Here is a 20,775-nt window from a genome sequence, read left to right as displayed (position 1 = left end):
ATTATCAGCCGGGTGGCAACCCTAACTGTAGCTCAGATTTACCATATCATTGCCCTAATGAGCCTATAGCTATAGCCTGTGCCAAGGGATTGCAGATGGAAGGACAAATTCATTATAAAGGTGGTTTACCTGTGACAACAATGTTTTTCTTCTCCTATAACCAAAAATCTGAGATTAGGTGTAAAATCAAAGTTATTTGAGTTTTTTCATTGAAGGAGTTGTTCACCTTCCAAACACTTTTGTCAATTCAATTGTTTTCAGATTGTTGCCCTCATTAACGTTCTTTTTTAAAAAATTTTACCTTTTACCTATGTTTAAAGTTGAATGTTCCTGTCTCTGGTGTTTGAGTCTAGCAGCTCAGTAATTAAGGTGCAGATATTTTTACATTTTTCAGCAGCATCTCTGAAGCATTGGCAACCATTGTATCAATTGTAACAGCTACCAGTAATGAAACACAGGGATTCTGCTCAGCAGGGACAAAGATAACAAATGTATCAACTAAATGTATCCATTTAGAACAGTTTACAGGGTTGGCGAATCCCCCTCTCAGAGCTGCTTTAGAAGGTGAAAAATGAAACTTTTACACTTCAAAATTAGAAAAACGGTCACATCGAAAATAGAAAGTAACTGGAAAAGTCTATTTCTAGTGAACTGAAACCAACAGAAAAAAAGTGTCGGAAGGTGAACAACCCCTTTAAGCCCAACAAACAAAACCAAGCACATTTTTTTAAAGATTAAAATGATAAATAGTATGTCTGACACAAGCATTATTGAATTAACCTAGGTGTATATTGCACAATTAAAAGCATAGTCCCTGGTACGATTTATACAATACGTTTTTTAAATGTTGTAGTTTGATAAACTCTATCATATATATGCAGCACAATCAATTTTAAACTGGAGACAAAGCTCCTTTTCCATTGCCTGCTCTGTCTTACATTTCAAAAACAGCTGGAGGGGCACATACTTTGGTTAAAAGAACAAATTTCAAGTTCAAAGCCAGCATCAGGTATTACAATATGAACAATAGTACTCCTAAACTCAAGTATATAAATAATTAATTCTTCCTATTCCATGGAAAAAATAAATATTCAAAAGAATGAGTAATAGACAAATATTTTGTAAAAAGGGTAATAACGATTAATACATGTTTAGTGTCAAATGATTATCAGGATTTCCTGGAAACATGAAGCATGGAAAATGCATGCTGAATATAGAATTCTTTTGTAACGCAAACTCAGTCTGTGCTCATTCTAAATAAAAGTCCTGGAATGTGCTTTAATGCCATGCTCCTTTGTCAAGGAAGAATGAAACACCAGAAGTCTCTTGCATTCTTTTGTTATTGCAATCACAAACCCATTCCATAAACTCCTCTATATTAAGCCTTAATTTACCCACAGAAAGAACAGCTTAAAATATCCCTGCTGAAATTACATAACAGGTCGGCATTTAGTCAGGAGAAAAGATGCATTTAAACCTAAAGACAGTGATTTTGTTGGAAGTTATTCTGAAATACGCAAAAATAAAATGTTGTGGTCAAATATGTGCATTTCTCAGCCACCAGCATTTTTTCACTCACATCCTGTGCAACTGGAAATTGGTGTTTTGTGCAGAGAGGCAAAAATGTTTAGAATAGATCAAGAGATCAGGTTAAAGTGTAATTGGGTGAACTATATCTTTACAAATACACAGCCTGCTGCTGCTGCCCATCTTTCTAACTCCAAGAAACCCATGAGAGCATTTGGACCAATATCATTACACATATATACAGGTATGGGACCCGTTATCCAGAATGTTCAAGACCTAGGGTTTTCTGGATAATAGATGTTTCTGTAATTTTGATCTCCATACCTTAAAGTCTACTAAAAAAATAATTTAAACTCTGAATAAACCCAATTGGATTGTTTTGTCTCCAATATGGATTAATTATATCTTAGTTGGGGTCAAGTACAAGGAAATCATTTTTAAAAATGTATTGTATTAAAATGGAGCCTAAGGGAGATGGACTTTCTGTAATTTGGCACTTTCTGGATAATGGGTTTCCAGATAACAGATCCCATAACTGTATATCTTAACCTGCTGTTTAAATGTATTTGATGGAACAAATACAAATAGAGCGCCAATGTATTTTGCAGCTATGTAAAATAAATGTGTTTATACAAAGAACAAACAGAATTACATACATAGTGACCGTTAATCGATACAAAAGGTGAAGAAGTGCAAAACAGCTTATAGAAGTAAAAGCCAGTGCAGACAGGGGCGTAACTTTAGAGGAAGCAGACCCTGCGGTTGCAGGGGGGCCCAGGAGTGTAGGGGGCCCAGTGAGACCCTAATTAATTAGCAATTTTAAAATATCTTGGTAAAATAGGCCAACTTATAAATATTTTGGGGCCCTAAATTGAATTTGCTATGGGGCCCAGTAACAACTAGTTACGCCACTGAGTGCAGAGATTGGCAGAGTGGCATGGCAGAGGAGGAGCGGTTGCTGAGGTGCATAAGCCTGGCGGCAGAGTTCATTATGGACTGGAGAGGTGACAGTCTCTGGCGATGAAGGCCAATTAATAGAGAGTTACAGTAGTCTAGACGTGATATGATGAGAGAGAAAATAAGAATTTTGCCGGCATTTTGGGTGATAAATGATCGTATTTTGTATATGTTTCTTAGGTGAAAGTGACATGATTTCACAAGTGACTGTATATGAGGAGTGAAGGACAGGGCAGAATCTAGGATACCCCCAAGGGCCTGGGGAGAAGGGGCAACGGTGGAATTGTTAACTAAGATAGATACTTCTGTGATGGTAAGGGTGTTAGTTGGGGGAAAGAAAACCATTTCCATTTTAGAGAGGTTTAATTTAAGGTAACATTGTGAAGTAGAGATAGCAGATAGCCAGGAAGAGACCCGAATTAAAGGCCATGGGTTGAGATAGGAGAGACAGATCTGAGTATTGTCAGCATAGAGTTGTTATGGGAAACCATATGAGTAGATTAATTATTGCTGAGCAGAAGTCATTCCTAAATATTCAACAACAGAAAATTATAAATGGATCTGTGAATGAGTCTGTAGCCAAATTTTAAAAATAAATATTTACTAGATGCAGACAGGGACGCACCAGAATATGGCTGTGCAACCTGTGAGTTGACTTGTAAGGAGTCCATCTGACATTAGCTGTGGCACGTACATTAAAAATGTCTGTCAGTGTTAGTGACAGGCAGATTTCATTAAAATAAATGAATAAACTGTAGGCTTTGTACTGCTGCTTTTCTGCTGCCGGCAAACATGCCCTATGACTTAATTAGATTAGATTAGATAAACTCATATACTATTTTTTCATTTTCACAAAAGCCCCCTTTACAAATAGTGTGACTGCTACACTACCCTACAAACTATACCACTGGGTTTCCATTAGTTCTTCAACCATAACATTAGTTATCACTTTATTCTGTGCAGACCTGTAATAAGATGAAAACTGTTAATGTGTCTTCTGTCCTGGGGTAACGTTTCCCAACCAAATAACATAAGCAACACTACACATATTAAAATATGCAGAAGAAATTTACAAAATATTTCTGGGTCTCACTTCTTCGGACGAACAGAACATCTTTCCTGTATATACTGGTCACTTTTACATTTTCTAAAATCTTCTCTGTTTTGGAGTAAACAGGAGATCAAAATTGAAGCTGTTAACCTCTGTTTTAACCTTAGTTCTACAAACCTACAAGTACTTATCAGGCTGTTATCAAAGGAAAAACAACTTCCTGATTTATCTCAATTATTTCCTTTTTTGCTGTCCTGTAATCCAGCCTGTTTGTTTGTTCTTTCAGTGAGTATACAGTCTAGAATTGCTACGGTTAAAATACCATATGCACAGGTTTCTTTGCTGGTGTTTTTCTGCCAGCAGAGAAAACAATGGTCTGATAGTAGACAAAGCGTGGACAGTACAAAACAGGAAAGGTTGTCTGATCCAAGCAATCACAGTGTATAAACATCAATCCTAAAGAAAGAGTAAGTAATACTTATGTTTCCATGTCTTGATTATACATGTAGGGAATTTAATATGAAATACATAAAGCTTCTTCAACTCTTCTGTAAACAAAGATGCAGATGCATACATCTAAATGTTTAATTTTATATGTAAGATTTCTGTCCAGCCTATTTTTTGTTCTGTAGAGTCGCAACCTAAACAAATAATTTTCATTCAAACGGTTGCTGCAGTTATGAAAACTGAGTAAATTCCAGGTCAAAACAATGCAATTTTAAGTTACCTGGGCACATTTACTTAGCTTGAGTGAAGGAATAGAATAAAAAATACTTCGAATTTCGAAGTATTTTTTTGGCTACTTCGACCATCGAATTGGCTACTTCGACCTTCGACTACGACTTTGAATCGAACGATTCGAACTAAAAAACGTTTGACTATTCGACCATTCGATAGTCGAAGTACTGTCTCTTTAAAAAAAACTTCAACCACCTACTTTGCCACCTAAAACCTACCGAGCATCAATGTTAGCTTATGGGGAAGGTCCCCATAGGCTTTCCTAGCTTTTTTGGATCTGAACTGCCTTTTCCCTGCCCTCCGCCGGCTAAAATGAAAATCGCCTGGGGGAAGGCACATGCGACACTTCGTTTTCCAAAGTCACCTGAAGTTTCCTCGTGAGGCAACTTCGGAAAACAAAGCGCCGCGTGTGCCTTCCCCCAGGCAAATTTTCATTTTAGCTGGCGGAGGGCAGGGGGAAGGCAGTTTGGGGAGATTGTCGCCCCAAAGAAGAGGAGATTTGTCGCTGGTGTGACTAATCTCCCCGAATCTGCTCGTGTGGCCTGACCCAAAGGACAAGGTGTTAAATACAAGATATCACCTTATTAATAAAGCATATCAGTCAAAAATTAGAGTTTGAAATAGGAAACAATAAGACATACTGGTGTGTCAAAGACTTTTGGCTAATAGGTTGACAATAGATGCATTTAAAATAGGCTGATGGAAGAGGGATGGATGACAAGTTGGCTCATACATTAAAATGTGGTTGCTGTACCTGTGGACTTATACAGGTGGCGTACTGAAGGTTTAAGGTGCTATGTAATCTTTAAATCACAGAGTTTTTCCAAATTTGATGTTGCCCCTTAGAGCACAGAGTTTACATGTTCTCCCTATGTCTGTGTGGGTTTCCTTTGGGTACTCTTGTTTCCACCCACACCCCAAATACATACAGGCAGGTTAAATGACTCTGATAAACTTGACTACAGCCTGTGCATGTGAATGGGATAGGGACCTTAGACTGTAAGCTCCACAGGGGCAGGGACTGATGTAAATGATGTATATCCTCTATAACAGTGCTGTGGAGATAAAACACACACACACCTATCTGTATTGCAACATCAGCAAAAGGCTTTTCCACAGTAAATTAGTGTTCCAGGTTTAATGCATGTGCTTAGACACATAACAGAGTCCTGCTAATGGTGTTTCCTCATTTTACACTTTGTTCAAGTTTCTACAGGAATAACTGCAGTATTTTCCCCTCTGCTCTCAGAAAATGGTCTATGGTGTGTGTGAGTATTACAAGGGTCCTGAAAAAGGGAAATAGCTCTACAGATGTCGCTTCCCACTGAGCAAATTGAAAAACAAAAGCAAATTGTGTCAGAATATCACTCTCTACATCAGTGATCCCCAACCAGTAGCTGGTGAGCAACATGTTCCTCCCCAACCCCTTGGATGTTGCTCCCAGTGGTCTCAAAGCAGGTGCTTATTTTTGAATTCCAGGCTTGGAGGCAAGTTTTGGTTGTATAAAAACCAGATGCAATGCCAAGCAGAGCCTCAATGTAGGTTGACAATACACATAGGGGTTACCAAGTGGCCAATCACAGCATTATTTGGCGCCCCAAGAAAATGTTTCATGCTTGTGTTGCTCCCCAAGCCCTTTTACTTCTGAATGTTGCTCACAGGTTCAAAAGGTTGGGGATCTCTGCTCTACATCATGCCAAAAGAGAGTTTAAAGGTGAATAACCCTTTAAGGAGCTTACCTTGTAAACTTGTCCATAAGTTCCATTCCCAACTAGTTCCACCAACTCGAAAATTCCAGCAGGATCCTAAAAAAAATATAATAAAATGAATAACAAGCATACATACAGTTAGACATTTATATAACGAGTGGGATTTCAACAAGATTTTACTATATACTACCTTGTTGTCTTTGCAAAACTGAATACCCTTACATGGTCCAAGGAATCAACTGTACAGTCTCTGAAAATACTTAGCAGTGAAATAAAGACAAAATAAATAAGGTCATTATGAGATACTTTTTAACGAGTGCTTTGCAAAGGGAGGAACCACTCCATTTAGACATATTGTATGTTCTTAGGGTGAACCCATGTATATGACTTTATATGCACATGCCACATGATATACAGTATCTCTATCACTGAAGGCAAATTGCATTTATATACAAGAAGACTACAATGGTCTAGCTACATCAGCACTTGGGCCATAGAACAGCTTACTTTCATTGATCCACTTCATATGGAAACTACTAGTCTGTGGCATACTCTTGTGCCATTAAGCAAGTATTGCTCTGGTTTTACTGGTTATTAAACTGCATTTCAAACACTGGCTCATTGCTTGCAGCTCAAATGTTTGTTCAAATCTGGTTTTAAGGTAGGACAGGGGACATATAAGTGAAGTGGTCAATATGGCCTAGGTATTTGTCTCATGCAGTAAACCTTGTAATGCATTGCATATTAAATAAAATGAATAATTGTGATTGTTCTGGCATTGTAAAGCTTCACTCAAATTGCATCATTATTTGTTTTGCTCAAAGGTCTCAGTATATCAGAATATTTTCCTCTCGTAATAAAAAACAAAAATAGGATTTTTGGAAGCCTATAAAGAATGTGCTACATGAGTCAGCAGATGTTTTTTGTTATAAAATCACTCAACTGGATGGTGCATAAGAACTCAGTTCCAACTTCTAATTATCTCATAAACAATACAAGCATACCCGTAAATGAGTGATTTACACTATTTGCATAAATGTACTAATAGGAAATTGCTGTTTATTATGAACAGGTAAAAGCAGCATGCAATTCTGTATTTCCAGCAAAATATATAATTATACCAAGGTTATTTACTGTTTTGATTTTGCTTTACCTTAAATCAGAATCAAAACATCCTCTATGTACTATGATAAAGATCACTGGTATCTCAAATTGCAAAGCAATTCTTAAGTAGTAATGGTACACCCTGGTGCAATGGAGTCAAACAACAGCAAGGCGGGGGGGGCTGTAGTGGACCCAAATAATACAGCTGTTACGGTAGATGTAAAGCTAGAACATAAATATGGCTAGAAATGCTATATTTTATGATGTTCAGCATTCCCATAACAATAATGATAGAGCCCTTTAAAATTGTCCACCAGAGTTTGTAATCTTGGATCTTGTTTGGTAAACGACACCTATGCTTAGGGGTTGTTGGACATCATCAACAGAAAATGAGGTGTGTCTGACATAGGAACGGATGCTACATGGCTGATTATTAAATTCTGATGCAGAGAGCACTTGTTGCTGAGATGCCATGTCACTTGAATCTTACTTAATTAATAACTAGCCTTGCATTTTGATTTCTTTATAATAATAATAATAAATGGGGTCAGTTACGACAGCAAGTACAATTGTGGGGCTGCCAAGTCAGTTGCTCCTCAAATCCCATTCATTAAAGGTAACTGCATAAAAAGGTAGTTGTGCTGGGTTGAGCGGCTTTTCTAGTGCCTCCTGTTTTGAATTAAGTACATGTGCTTCTATTGCACAGGGTTAAGTGCAGGCTGTGTCAACAAAAACAGTAGACTTGTGTCTAAAGAAAAAAAAATCAGCACAAGCACAAGAGCTTCAAATCTGATGAGTTGTGTCCCCCTAACAACCCCAATAAACTAGTATTATGGGAAAGAATGCTGCATTGATAGTAAAAAACGTGATGTCTGTGTCTGAAATTGCCCTCTGCACACTCCAGGGCTGTAGGTAAATGACCCTTAATGTGTGTCAAATCTAGCCTACTACTATATTAAGCTTTAATTCTCCTTTAAGCTGCCATATAGGCTTACAATGGATGACTGCATACAAATCAAATATCAAGCATCGGATTTAAGACTAATAGCACCTCAATATTTTGATTAATATGGCCACTGAATAGTAACTTTGGGTGATCGCAACATTAATCTTTGCAGAGCTGTTGAGGTGGAGTAGGAAGCAATTTTGGGGATCTGGAGTCAGAATCACCAAAACTGTACTTACCGATTCCTAATAACCTTAAATACAAAAACTGAAAATAAATCAGATTTAAGAGCTTCTATGAAAGAGGATATGGCAGAAGCAATTCTGTTTCTAAGAACAGTACTTTAGTTAATTTTGGATTGTATTTAACAGCTATTCTACAGCTATATGCCAAGTTCAATTAATATACAAGTTGTTTTCGGTTCTCCAATTGTTTTTGCTTTATTTAATTTAACTTCGATTTTGATATAGAATTACCAAAGCATGTGGTTTATATTTTTGAGCTTTGGCATTGATACAATGCCTTGTATATTATGTATTTAACATGGAAAATACATTAGTATATTAAAGGAACAATAACAGCAAAAAATGAAAGCGTTTTAAAGTAATTAACATTTAATATGCACTGGAAAAAGCTGTGTGTTTGCACAGGTTACATAACAAATAACAGACAAAACACCATTGTATTGGACAGAGTTTATCTGTTATGTTCTATGTGACTTGTGCCTTTTGTCCTTTTTACCAGCTTGAAGAGCTGCCCCCATGGCTACACAGCAGCTTGTCTATAAAAATACAATACATGCTAGTTTACCAGTGCAGAACAATAGTACACTATATTTGAATTACTTTGACACACTTTCAGTTTTTGGTATTACTGTTTCTTTAAAACCAGAAGAGTCGGTAGGTACCATAAGGGAGCTAGCACACGGGCAGATTCGGGGAGATTTAGTCGCCTGGCGACTAATCGCCTCTTCTGCGGGATGACAATCTCCCCGAACTGCCTTCCCCCTGCTATAATGAGAAAATACCAGCGCCAATGCACTCGCCGCACTTCGAATTCCAAAGTCGCCGGAAATAGTGCATTGCCGCTGGCGTTTTCTCATTATAGCAGGCGGAAGGCAGGGGAAGGCAGTTCGGGCAGATTGTCGCAATCGCAAAAGAGGCAATTAGTCGCCAGGCGACTAAATCTCCCCGAATCTGCCCGTGCGCTAGATCCCTAAAATGAGGAGTCGGAATCAAAGGATTTATGTACCGACTCCACAACCATGAATCACTGTGTACAACCCTAAAGAGGAAATATGGCATCTGTAGCAAAATCTTAACTCATGTAAATAGTGTGACTAGGACACAAGCATCACTTCAGTGCACTTTTACCAGGAACGAGCATATAATTTTAGTTCTGCTTGACTTTCTTATTTCAAAAAGCAATGCAAGTCTCTCCTCTGACCCTACAATGAAGCTTAGTGAGCAAAGATACATAAAGACAAAAGGTTCAACCACAGACACATGGTATGTCGTTATGGACTGAGTTTCACTCCACTACACCACTAAACTGGTAAAAGAATGGAATATTTAATCTATATGGAAAGACTATCAAAGTTGGGTTTGTTTCCTCTAGAGAAGAGGTACAGTAACATAATTCTTTATAAATGTGATAGAGAAGATTATACACAGATTGAGGGGTATCTTTATAGCCACATACAAAAGAAAAAAAATAAACACAACACAAGAGGTCACCCAATTTAGGATGATGGCACACTGGGTGGGACATTTGTATTTGTTGCCAATGGGAAATCTGTGCTGCCCACAGGTGACAAATCTACAAAGTTCCAACAATTACGTGATTGGAGATACCCATCAACACCAAAACAAAGTTATTTTATGAAACCTAATGAAGAAGACCCCTGTTCCATCCAAGGCATACCTATTCCAGTCCACCTTAAAAACCTCTCTGTTCCACCCAGGCCATGCACCCTGACCATGCTCACTGCTCTGGCTGTTTGAAAAGGTTTCAGGTGAGTTACATTGCTTTTCAATTGTGGAATATATATAAAACGTTGGTGCAAACTCTGACAGTGGGTGATGAGTTATTATTGCTAATGCATTTCCTTTATAATGAATAGCGGAAAATGCTGCAGTGCTGTGAGTGAGAACACATTTATTGACTGTAGGTGAAATGTAGTTATAATATTAATGCATGGTAATGGAAGAGAGACAGGTCTTAATTTAAAGTGTCTTACTGTTCGTTATTCGTTGGTGCAGTTGATTGGATTCTCATTATAACCTTTAGTAAGAGGAGAACCAAAGCCTGAAAATCAATATGGCTAAAAATGCTGAGACACAAGTGGAGCATGCGGAGGATTCCCTGCCTTTATAGAAACAGAGGTGGAGAAAAAGCTTATCCAAGTGGATCCACTGCCTCCTGCAAGTCCTTACTATTTACTATTACTCATGGAGATGCAAGAGCAATTAGGGGCGCAAAAGCATACTTCTTAGGATGAGGACACACAGAGCTACTAGTAGCAGCTACTTGTCACAGCTACAAAAAAGACAATAGTGATAACTGGCTTTGCTAAGACACTATGGGGCAGATTAAGGTTCGAGTTGTGTTTTCTGCAAAAAGGTTAATCAAAGGTTATTTTTGAGTCAAAAATCTATTTTTGAGAAGTTTTTTTCAGAGGGTTTCGCTTGAAAACTTGATCAATTTGAGCGAATCAAGTTTTTTTCTTCCCCTGAAAACTCGATTAATTTGAGTTTTCAAATTGTTAACCATGAACTTACTGATTCTAGTTTTTTTCATTCGAGTTTTTTCTTAAATTAGAAATCATTTCAGTTGTACACTAATTCGAGGTCTAAAAAAAGCTCACATAACTCTAAAATTCAACCTATGATAAATAACGTGTAGTTTCATATGTCTCATGCAGAGTGCAAGTCTGCCCGGGTTTGGTTGCTCTTTGCACCTCCCACCAGCTAAGAGTGATCTACACATAGTACATTTATGGGACCTGTTATCCAGAATGCTCGGGACCTGGGGTTTTCCGGATAACGGATCTTCCGTAATTTGGGTCTTCATGCCTTATGTCTACTAGAAATTCATTTAAACATTAAATAAACCCAATAGGCTGGTTTTGCTTCCAATAAGGATTAATTATATCTTAGTTGGGATCAAATACAAGCTACTGTTTTATTATTACAGAGAAAAAGGAAATCATTTTTAAAAATTTGGATTATTTGGATAAAATGGAGTCTATGGGAGGCAGCCATTCCATAATTCGGAGCTTTCTGGATATTGGGTTTCCGGATAAGGGATCCTATACCTGTACATTTAAATGAAGGATGCAAAAAAAAAATCTACAAAACTGAATGAAGAGTGGAGTCCAGCCAACAAAATCTCTGCACTAATTCCTTCTCTGCTGTAATCCCGAATAATAAACTCTATGCAATAGACATAAACTAGCTGTGATGCATGGGAAAGAATTTCTCATTAACCTAACAATTGTAAATCATCCCCAAAGAGCATTCCAACAAAGAAAAGTAAATAACAGGTTTGGAAATCACAGGCTTATTGTGCCACTGTAGAAAGGCTCAGATGCATTAGTATCCTTCGTCAATGTTTAAAAAGCCCCTATCAATATTTATGACCTTCATATATCTGGAACGGAATTAATAAATTATTGCCAGTAATGGGAACGAGTACAATTAGTAAGAGAAATACAGCTTGTGGAAAGCAATTTTTCCCAGATCTCAAGTCATGCAATTGATTTTATTTTTTTTGTTTTAACTGTGAATCATAAAATCTAACAAATGTAATCGAATACGCATCTCAACCAAGCTTTTCACCACAGAATGATGAACATAATAGTAATAAACAGCACAGTATTGTCTATTATGTGAATAGGGCATAATGATAAATAGTGAGGACATTTTGATAATTCTACAGTGCCTTCACCAACACCCAATATCCTTTTCTCAGATAAGCACATTTTTACAGTCCCACCAAAATCCTAACCTAAGGAAAGTTTTATGCAGTCAGGTTGTTGTGTGTTCTTACGCAGAAGAAAGGGCAGTCACCAAACTTACAAAACTACTTACTGAATTCACAGTCACTGCAATCGCCAGACTATAAAGCACTGCGTATCTTGACAGCGCTATATAAATAAATGATGATGATGATGATGATGACTATCAAGTAAGGACAGCAGAAATACTAAAATTTTGTCTAAATACAACCTTGAACAGAATCAACAACAAAAATTCAATGAAGGCAACAAACATACACTGAAAAAATGAAAACAAGATAATGTGTTACTGCAAGGACTTTTTGTATCATGATGACAATATGATGTTTTGTATGTTTTGCTAACCCTTGAACAGGATTTTTTATCCAAGCAGGGAATCAGTGAAAAAAAAAAAAAAGAAGTATTTGTTTAAAAGACAATTCAGAATCTCTCTGAATAATGCTTTTGTCATAATAGAGCCCATACCTGTATAAATAAAGGATCCCGAAATAGAAAAACGGAGAAGGATTTTGTGAAGAGTTGGTTGGACCATGAGCATGGCTGGATGGGGTTAGGGTGGTTCAAAGGCAATACTTAAAATGCAATAACACATAAAAAAAGCTTATATTTTACACCTATGGGCAGATTTATCAAGGGTCAAATTTCGAGTTCATGGGAGTTTTTAAAAGCCCTCACAAACTCTCGTGAACTCCCATGAACTCGAAATTCAGGAAAAAAAAAAGAAATGCTTCCAAAAAATCTAATTTTTCAAATTTGGGTGAATGGGACCAACCAGCAAACTTGAATTGAATTCAAATCAAATTTGAATCAAATTTTATTTGAGTTTGAATCAAATTTGATTTTCAGGATGTTTTCAAACAACTCCAAATTGATTCCAGGACGTTTCCCGTAGACTAAAACAGCAATTCATCGGGATAAAAAGTGGCAAATAGTCGAATTCGATTTCTTAAAAGGCCAGTACATGATAAATTTCAAAATTCAAATTCAATTTTTTTTAAAAAAAAAAAAAATCCCTAGTCGAATTACACTAAAAAAACCTTGAAAATTCTAATTTTTAAATCCGAATTCAAATTAGAATTTTCACTTCAACCCTTCATAAATTTGGTTAACCTGTATATTAACTTTTAGTATGCTATAGAATGTGCAAATCAAAGAAACTTTTCAGTTGGTCTCAGATGAAAACAAGTGGGCGGTCGGCAGAGAAGGGACCGGACTAGGGGTAGGAGTAAGTACGTGCCTGGTGCCCCTCCACCTTTGCGCCCTAGGCACATGACTACTCTGCCTACCCCTAGTTCCAGCCCTGCTTTCTATTCATGTCCTCATCTATTCACATTACAGTCTCTTATTCAAATAAGTGCATGGTTGATACAGTAATGTGGACCCTAGCTACCAGATTGCTCAAATTGCAAACTGGAGAGCTGCAGAATAAAAAGATAAATAACTCAAAAACCACAAATAATAAAAAATGAAAACCAATTGCAAATAGTTTCAGAATATTACTCTCTACATCATATTAAAAAGGTAACCCAAATGTGACAACCCCATGGCCTACTGGCTGGTGAGGATGGTTATGTGCCTTACATTTAGGTGATTCCACAAAGACTGAAACTGCCTGAGGATGTGGGGTTTATGTTGCTTATTACTCACCTGTTTTTCTATGTACACCATACACAATTGTGACAGAACATGAGCAATTTCAAGTTAATTCTACCAGAAGAAATTAACTTTAGATTTGTATCAGAGGAAGTATTAAACGGAACAATAATTTGTTTTTATTCTTCTCCCTCTCATACACCTAAAAATCAGGTCATTGACTTTTTAAACGGTTACAATTTGATACATTTTTTGGCAGCATGTAGAAAAAATATTATCTGTGTCAGACTTTAGTAAAGTTCAAGTGACATGCTGAGCCAGAGCTGCGTACAAGAAAATACTTCAGCAGCACTCCGATTGTGGTGAAAAAATTGGTACTTTATTCGTGCCTCAAGCTATGCTGAGCCAGAGCTGCAATTTGTATAAAATTGTAATAGATTAGGTCAGTGATCTGGATTAGTGAGCAGATACTGGGGAATATAAGAGGGTGATTAAATCTATGTATTTTTGAGTCAAATTAAGAAAAAGCTTAAAAAAATACAAAAGCTACTAAAAATAGTCACTATTTGCAGTGCACTATTTAAATATGACAAGTTTCGTTATTATGAACTGCCCCTTTAATGTGGAGTGTTTTCTTCCACTGACATTAGCCAAGGCCATTAATTTAACTCTTCCTAAATAAACAAAGAAGGCTGATATATGCATAAAGGTCCGAAATAACTTCTATAAAGCTCTAGGAGAACATTTGAGTGAAGATCATATCCGGTAAATGCTACACAGGAGAGCATTTTAATTACAATGATACCAGCACATCATTTTATTTTTAGATGCTGGTTATTGCTGTAAAATAAAATGTATACATTCAGCACAATGTTGGCCAGGAGGATATTTGGTAAGGAAACATCCCCCACCCCCAGTACAGCTAATGAAAATTCTGCAAGTACATGTCATTAACAGACACCACTCATTTGGCTTCCTCTGGCTGAAAGTTACAGAAAAAAAAACTGTACTGGGAAAAGAGAACAAGTGAATATTGCACTCTATTTCTAGAGAGTCAAAAATGGAAATTAATAATGCATAAAGCTTTTTTCCGTCATAAATTATGCTGCAGTGCCTTGGTTCTGTCAGTGGTAAAAATAGAGGTAGTCCTACCAGGAAGCATCCTTTGCACTATCTTCCTTGCTTAAAGCTGTATTTCAAAGGTGATTTAGGGTAATGAGGAGCTTTGCTGCTAAAAGAAATTATGGGGGTCTATCAGTTGTCCTCGAAGGCCCTGAACAAAATTGTCCACAGCTAATATACTGTTTTGTTGCACACAAAATTCCTTATACGGGGTCTAAATTCCCATACTACCTTACAGGTATGGAACCTGTTATCCAGAATACTAGAGACCTAGGGTTTTCCGAATAATTCAAACATTAATTAAACCCAGTAGGATTGTTTTGCCTCCAAAAATGATTAATTACATCTTTATTGGGATCAAGTATCAAAAGATCAAGTTAGCATTAGAATCTCTAACTAAATGACAGTTTGAGAAGAGGCAGTCAGGTTGGCAATAGAGACAGGTTTAGGAACTTCAAGTAAATCAGTGAAAAATGATCAACATGACCTAAAGGGTATGTTTAATGTAATATTAATATTTTGAAGAGTAGTTATTTTAGGGTCAGTATCATCTCACTGAAGAACACTTCCAAAATTCCCAATGTCCAGTGAGCCCTGCCTTCAAAGAATAAGGGAAGTATGCAGCTTCTGGAGCTTTATAGAATCAAGCGATTCTCTCTGTTGCTTCTCCCTTGAACCCTGAAATACTAGTACCTTACACATTAGAGTTCACATCAATTTGCACAGATTCCAGGCAGCGATAGAGGCCCAAAGCATAGCAAGTATCAAAGACTACTTTCCATGTTTAATATCCATTTAAGGTCCAGAATCATTATGCAGGCCCGGGCCCTCCAAGGACCCAACTGGGCACATTACATGACAGTATATAAACCAGTGCCTTCTGCATCACCAGCCCTGTAGCTTCTGCTACTATGCCAGATGTAACCCTTGTCAATGTTTGGATAATTTTACACAACCCCTAAGCTTAACTTCTCAAGAGCAGCCTAGAGCATGCTGAGCTTCTGAAATGTCACTGGCGTGCAAAAGATAACCTTGCACAAAAGATGGAGCTACTTTGGAGGTATGGATCATTACTGTTAAACGGCTACTGAACCTCTGGGTAAATATAAAGTTCAGTATATAAAATACAGCATTTCCTGTCATTTTCTGTGATAGGCTTTAAGAACATATACATGTGATTCATACTCTCCCAATTTCACTCATCTAGGCATTGCAAGAGACAATGTGGTTAATTCAATCAATTCTGAAAAATCTTTTTTTCCAAAAGTTGTTTTAACAGCTTTATCCCAATTTAATTGTTACTGGTAAGTCAGCTTTTCATATGCAAAGACATACTTCATTAACCTTCCAGTGTCAAAAGCACAGCTGATTGAAATCTGAAAAGATCACATAAAAAACAGCAATTCACTTGCCAGCAAAAAGGCTTTCATTAGGTCATTGCTGATTTCACAAACGTGCATGAGCGATAAGACAGTGAAGGTTATTTCGGAAGCAATATCAGATCCTGTGTACGTGCCCCAGTGTGCCCTAATTGAACACAACCGTAAGGAAGTTACAGTTGACGCAAGTAACTGTTTTTACAACTTTTTCACACCACTATTTTACAACATTATGTCTGAAATTAGAAGGAAAAAAATCAAAAGAACCAATGCAATAAAGTGTCTAGGCATTTTAAAATGCAACATTTTGGGGGTTATTTACGTACTAAAATACGATTCTCCCATGCTTGATATGAACTTATTTATTAATAAAATAACCCACATTAACGGGATCGTGGAAAAACTTGATAAAATAAAGTGGAAACCCAAATCGCTCTGATTTTTCGAGTTTTTGAATTATTTGTTTTCTTCTTCTGACTCTTTCCACGTTTCAAATGGGGTAACTGACCCCATGTAAAACTACTACTACTTTTTATTAATCATCTTTCTATTCAAACCCTCTCCTACTCATATTCCACTCTTTATTCCCATCACTGCATGGTTGCTAAGGTAATTTGCTGAAATTGCAAACTGGAGAGCTGCTGAATAAAAAGCTAAATAACTCAAAAACCACAAATGAAAACCAATTGAACGTTGTCTCAGAATATCACTCTCTACATGATACTAAAAGGTAGTTTTAGTTTTAAAGGGGTAGTTCACTTTTAGTACGTCAATTCTAAGCAACTTTTCAATTGGCCTTCAATTTTTCTTTTTTAATGTTTTTGAATAAAAATGTCTATTATGTGATTAAAATGTCTATTATGTGACATGGGGATAATGATATAGTGATGACATTTTGATGATTCTGGAGTGCCTTGGCCAACACCCAATATCCTTTTCTCAGATAAACACATTTCTACAGAATCCTTTATGCAGTCAGGCTGCCACCTAACTTACACACTACTTACTAAATTGATAGTCACTGCAATCCCCAGAATATCAAGTAAGGATAGAACAGCAGAAATACTAAAGTCTGACTAAATACAACCTTGAATAGGATCAACAACAAAAATTAAATGAAGGCAACAAACATTCACTGAAAAAATGAAAACAAGATAATATGTTACTGCAAGGACTTTTTGTATCATGACAATATGATGTATGTTTTGCTAACCCTTGTGCAGGAATAGGATTTTTTGTAACCACTTGCTCTTTTTGACTGTCTTCATGTACAAAGTTTTATTTTTTTTTTGTAAATCAACAAGAATTAAAAAGCTTTAGCTTTAAAGTACACACTTATTATTACAGAGAAGCAGGGAATCTGTAAAAAAAAATGAGGAAGTATTTGTTTAAATTACACTTTTTGAAATGCCATTGATGTAATCTGAAGCTCTCTGAATAATGCTATCCCATACCTGTACAAATAAAGGATTTTTGGGAAGCGTTGGTTATACATTGAGCATGGCTGGTTGGGGTTAGGGTGGCTCAAAGGCAATGATTAACATTTTTTAATAACACATGAAAACAGCTTATATTTTAAACTTAAAGGGTGGTTCACCTTTATATTAACTTTTAGTATGTTATAGAATAGTCAATTTGAAGAAACTTTTCAGTTGTTCTGCTTTATTTATTTTAGTTTTCAAAAATGATTTGCCTTCTTCTAACTCTTTCCACCTCTCAAGTGGTGGTCACTGACCCCATCTAAAAAATAAATACTCTGTAAAGCTACAAAAGTATTATTCATCTTTCTATTCAGGCCTCTACTATTCATATTCCAGTCTCTTATTCAAATCAATGCATGGTTGCTAGGGGAATTTTAACCAGATTGCTGAAACTGCAAACTGGAGAGCTGCTGAATAAAAAGCTAAATAACTCAAAAGACATAAATAACAATAATTGAAAAACAATTTCAAATTGTCTCAGATTATGACTTTCTACATCATACTAAAAGTTAATTTAAATGTGAACAACCCCCTTGAAGGAAGCTGAAGTTGCCCCTGTGATAATTAAAGTGCTTAGGACATTTGACTGTTTGTCCAAATAGAGTCCAGCTATGAGGTGCAGTTTGAAGAAGGTAGGGGGTTCAGACAAGTCCGGGGGAAATAACTAGTGAACATTGTCCCTGAATGTAACTTGTGACCCAATAGGCTGCAATTCCTCTGTAAGTGTCACAGATAAGCTTAGTCTACTAGGTTCAGAAGTGAATCTGGTGGTTGATATGATATGAAAAGCTTTCTATTAAAGCAAGGCTAATCTATATAAATAAACCAGCTAGGATTTCATTTTCCTTTTTTACAGAGCTCAAGCTTCTTCGTGTTTCCTTTTCCATGTCACAACACAGTGGAGAACCCACGCAAAATACATATTTTCCCAGCATCATTAATATCTTTTCTATGCAACTAAGCACTACAAAAAGTGTTACTGTATTTCTGGGAATAAATTAACCTTTTGGTAAAAAGCATTTGCCCAAAAAGTGTTTAATTTACCCTAGAACAGTATAAAGATAGTGGTATATAGTGTTGTAAAGATGTTAAGTGGTAAATAGTATATGAAAGTATTCTCATGGCACCTGAAATTGTTATGCTGAAATTCTGTGCATGAAAAACAAAACAAAACCTGTGGTACCGTGGTAGCCAGTGGCAAAAATAAATAAAAAAACAAACAAATGCAAAAAGTATTGTAGAAGTGATACCTATATTGGCTAACAATAAAAATACATTGCAAGCCTTCGGAGAACCAAGGCCCCTTCGCTATACAGATACCCAACTGAAACAAATATTCCCGGAACTACCTCTCTTGTCTTGACAACCACCTAATTTGAGGAAAATGATTGTCAGAAGTGCTCTTCCTAAAACAACAAAATTTCCCTGCAAAAGCAACAGATGTGAAACCTGCAAATACATTCTGTGCAAAGATCAAGTTGCTATAACAAATACACAAAAAGTATACACCATTCTGGAATACTATTCGAATGCTTCATCCAATGTGGTATAAATTATTACATGTACTAGGTGCTCTACAGGAGGCATATTCATTGGTGAAACAGGACAAACATTGCGCACAAGGATGAACCATCACAGAAATCAACACCAAATCATGTGATACACCAGTGGGGAACACTTTTGCAGTCAAAATCACAGTCTTCAGGACATTCAGGTCTTAATTCTAAAAGGGAATTTTAAAACTGAACGGGAAAGGAAGATTTATGAATTCACATGTATGGAGTTGTTTACCCCATTAAGACAGGGCCTTATTTTAGGGTCAGGTTTCATGTCACACTATGTGACCTGACTGAATCCAGACTCCTGGACTATTTACAACCCACCCTAATTCTTTGTATTATCTCTACATTTGATCTCTATTTATCTGCAACCTGCAATTTCCTAATTTATTGCCCATGAATACCTTTCACTGGTCTAACAGAATATATGCTGTGCCTTTCTAGCTTTCATTTGTATTTTGCCTGACGAAGGGGCCTTGGTGTTCCGAAAGCTTGCAATGTTAGCCAATATAGGTATCACTTTTACAATACTTTTTGTATTTGTTTGTTTTTATATTTGTTAGAAAAATAACAAAATTATTTAAATTCTGTAAAGGGCACAGTTTTTATTTGACAAATTCAGTGCATGAAATATTAAATAGGATGTTAATGTAAATGTTGTGATGACAGTTACCTTTTAGAGCAATGACACATGGTGCGATTTGCAGCCTGTGTTCTGTTGCAGCTACAAAACGCCCAAAAAAATCCCTGCCTAGAAAATACTTGGAATTGCCTCCATTTGCATTTTTGAGCATTTACGCGATTTGAGTGTTTTAGCAGAGACCATTCCCAGTAGTTGTTTTGTAGCTGCGACAATACACAGGCTACAAATCGCACAATGTGTCACCATCCTTAAAGGGATATATGCAGAAAGGATAAAGAATAAATGCAGTATGGTGGGGGTGGAAGTAAGTCAAATCCATTGCAATGAACCTACTTGCTCGTGGGAAACTGCTATAAAAAGGAGCAATGAGCAGTGGCGTAACTAGGGAGGAAGCAGACCCCGCAGCTGCGGGGGGCCGAGAGGAGAGGGGGCCCGGGCTGGCCGAAATTGATGTCCTCCGCCTTTCACACAAGCATGCGTCAAATTTCCATGTCTAACTAACATCCAGTATATTTGTTGTCTCATGGCTTTCCGTAACTAGTGCGCTTCAACAACCTCAGTGTCTAATTTGTTTTGCTACTTCCACTGTCTCCCTGCGTTCTGAGCTTCCGTGGTCTCCGCAGCCCTTCTCAAGCAGTTCTTGGTCACCTGCGTCACGAGGCGGAGCTTTCACCTGTTACCGAGCAACCAGGACCAGCGTTCATTGGCTGAGAGCATGGTTCCTGTCTTTACAGTATGATAGATGATATGGAAAAGTGTGGGGTACCTACAGCCTCTGTGTTTGGTTGGGGTTGGGTACTCTATGGGCAGTGCTGGTTTTAGGCCGATTGGACCTATTGTGCCCAATAGGGCCCCGCGCCCAGGGGGGCCCCGCACAGCCGCACCAAAGCAAAAGCAAAGATGTGCTTTCTTTCTCCCTTACCAATGTTCCCTGATGTGCGCACTAAC

General features: G+C 37.2%; 1 protein-coding gene across 12 annotated transcripts in view; it reads right to left on the bottom strand.

Moving 5' to 3' along the window:
- LOC108717011 (traf2 and NCK-interacting protein kinase) overlaps positions 1–20,775 on the bottom strand; it is a 166,949-nt gene that overhangs the window by 120,488 nt on the left and 25,686 nt on the right. For all 12 annotated transcript variants that reach the window (XM_041563334.1, XM_041563337.1, XM_041563332.1 and 9 more), the window contains exon 2: positions 6,013–6,078. In XM_041563334.1, the coding sequence (XP_041419268.1) occupies positions 6,013–6,078 (66 nt within the window). The remainder of the gene's footprint in view (positions 1–6,012; positions 6,079–20,775) is intronic.

Source organism: Xenopus laevis, chromosome 5L, assembly GCF_017654675.1.
Source record: "Xenopus laevis strain J_2021 chromosome 5L, Xenopus_laevis_v10.1, whole genome shotgun sequence".
Classification (NCBI taxonomy): Eukaryota; Metazoa; Chordata; class Amphibia; order Anura; family Pipidae; genus Xenopus; species Xenopus laevis.
The sequence above is the reverse complement of the archived record's forward strand: the minus strand, read 5'-3'. Positions and strand labels throughout refer to the sequence as shown.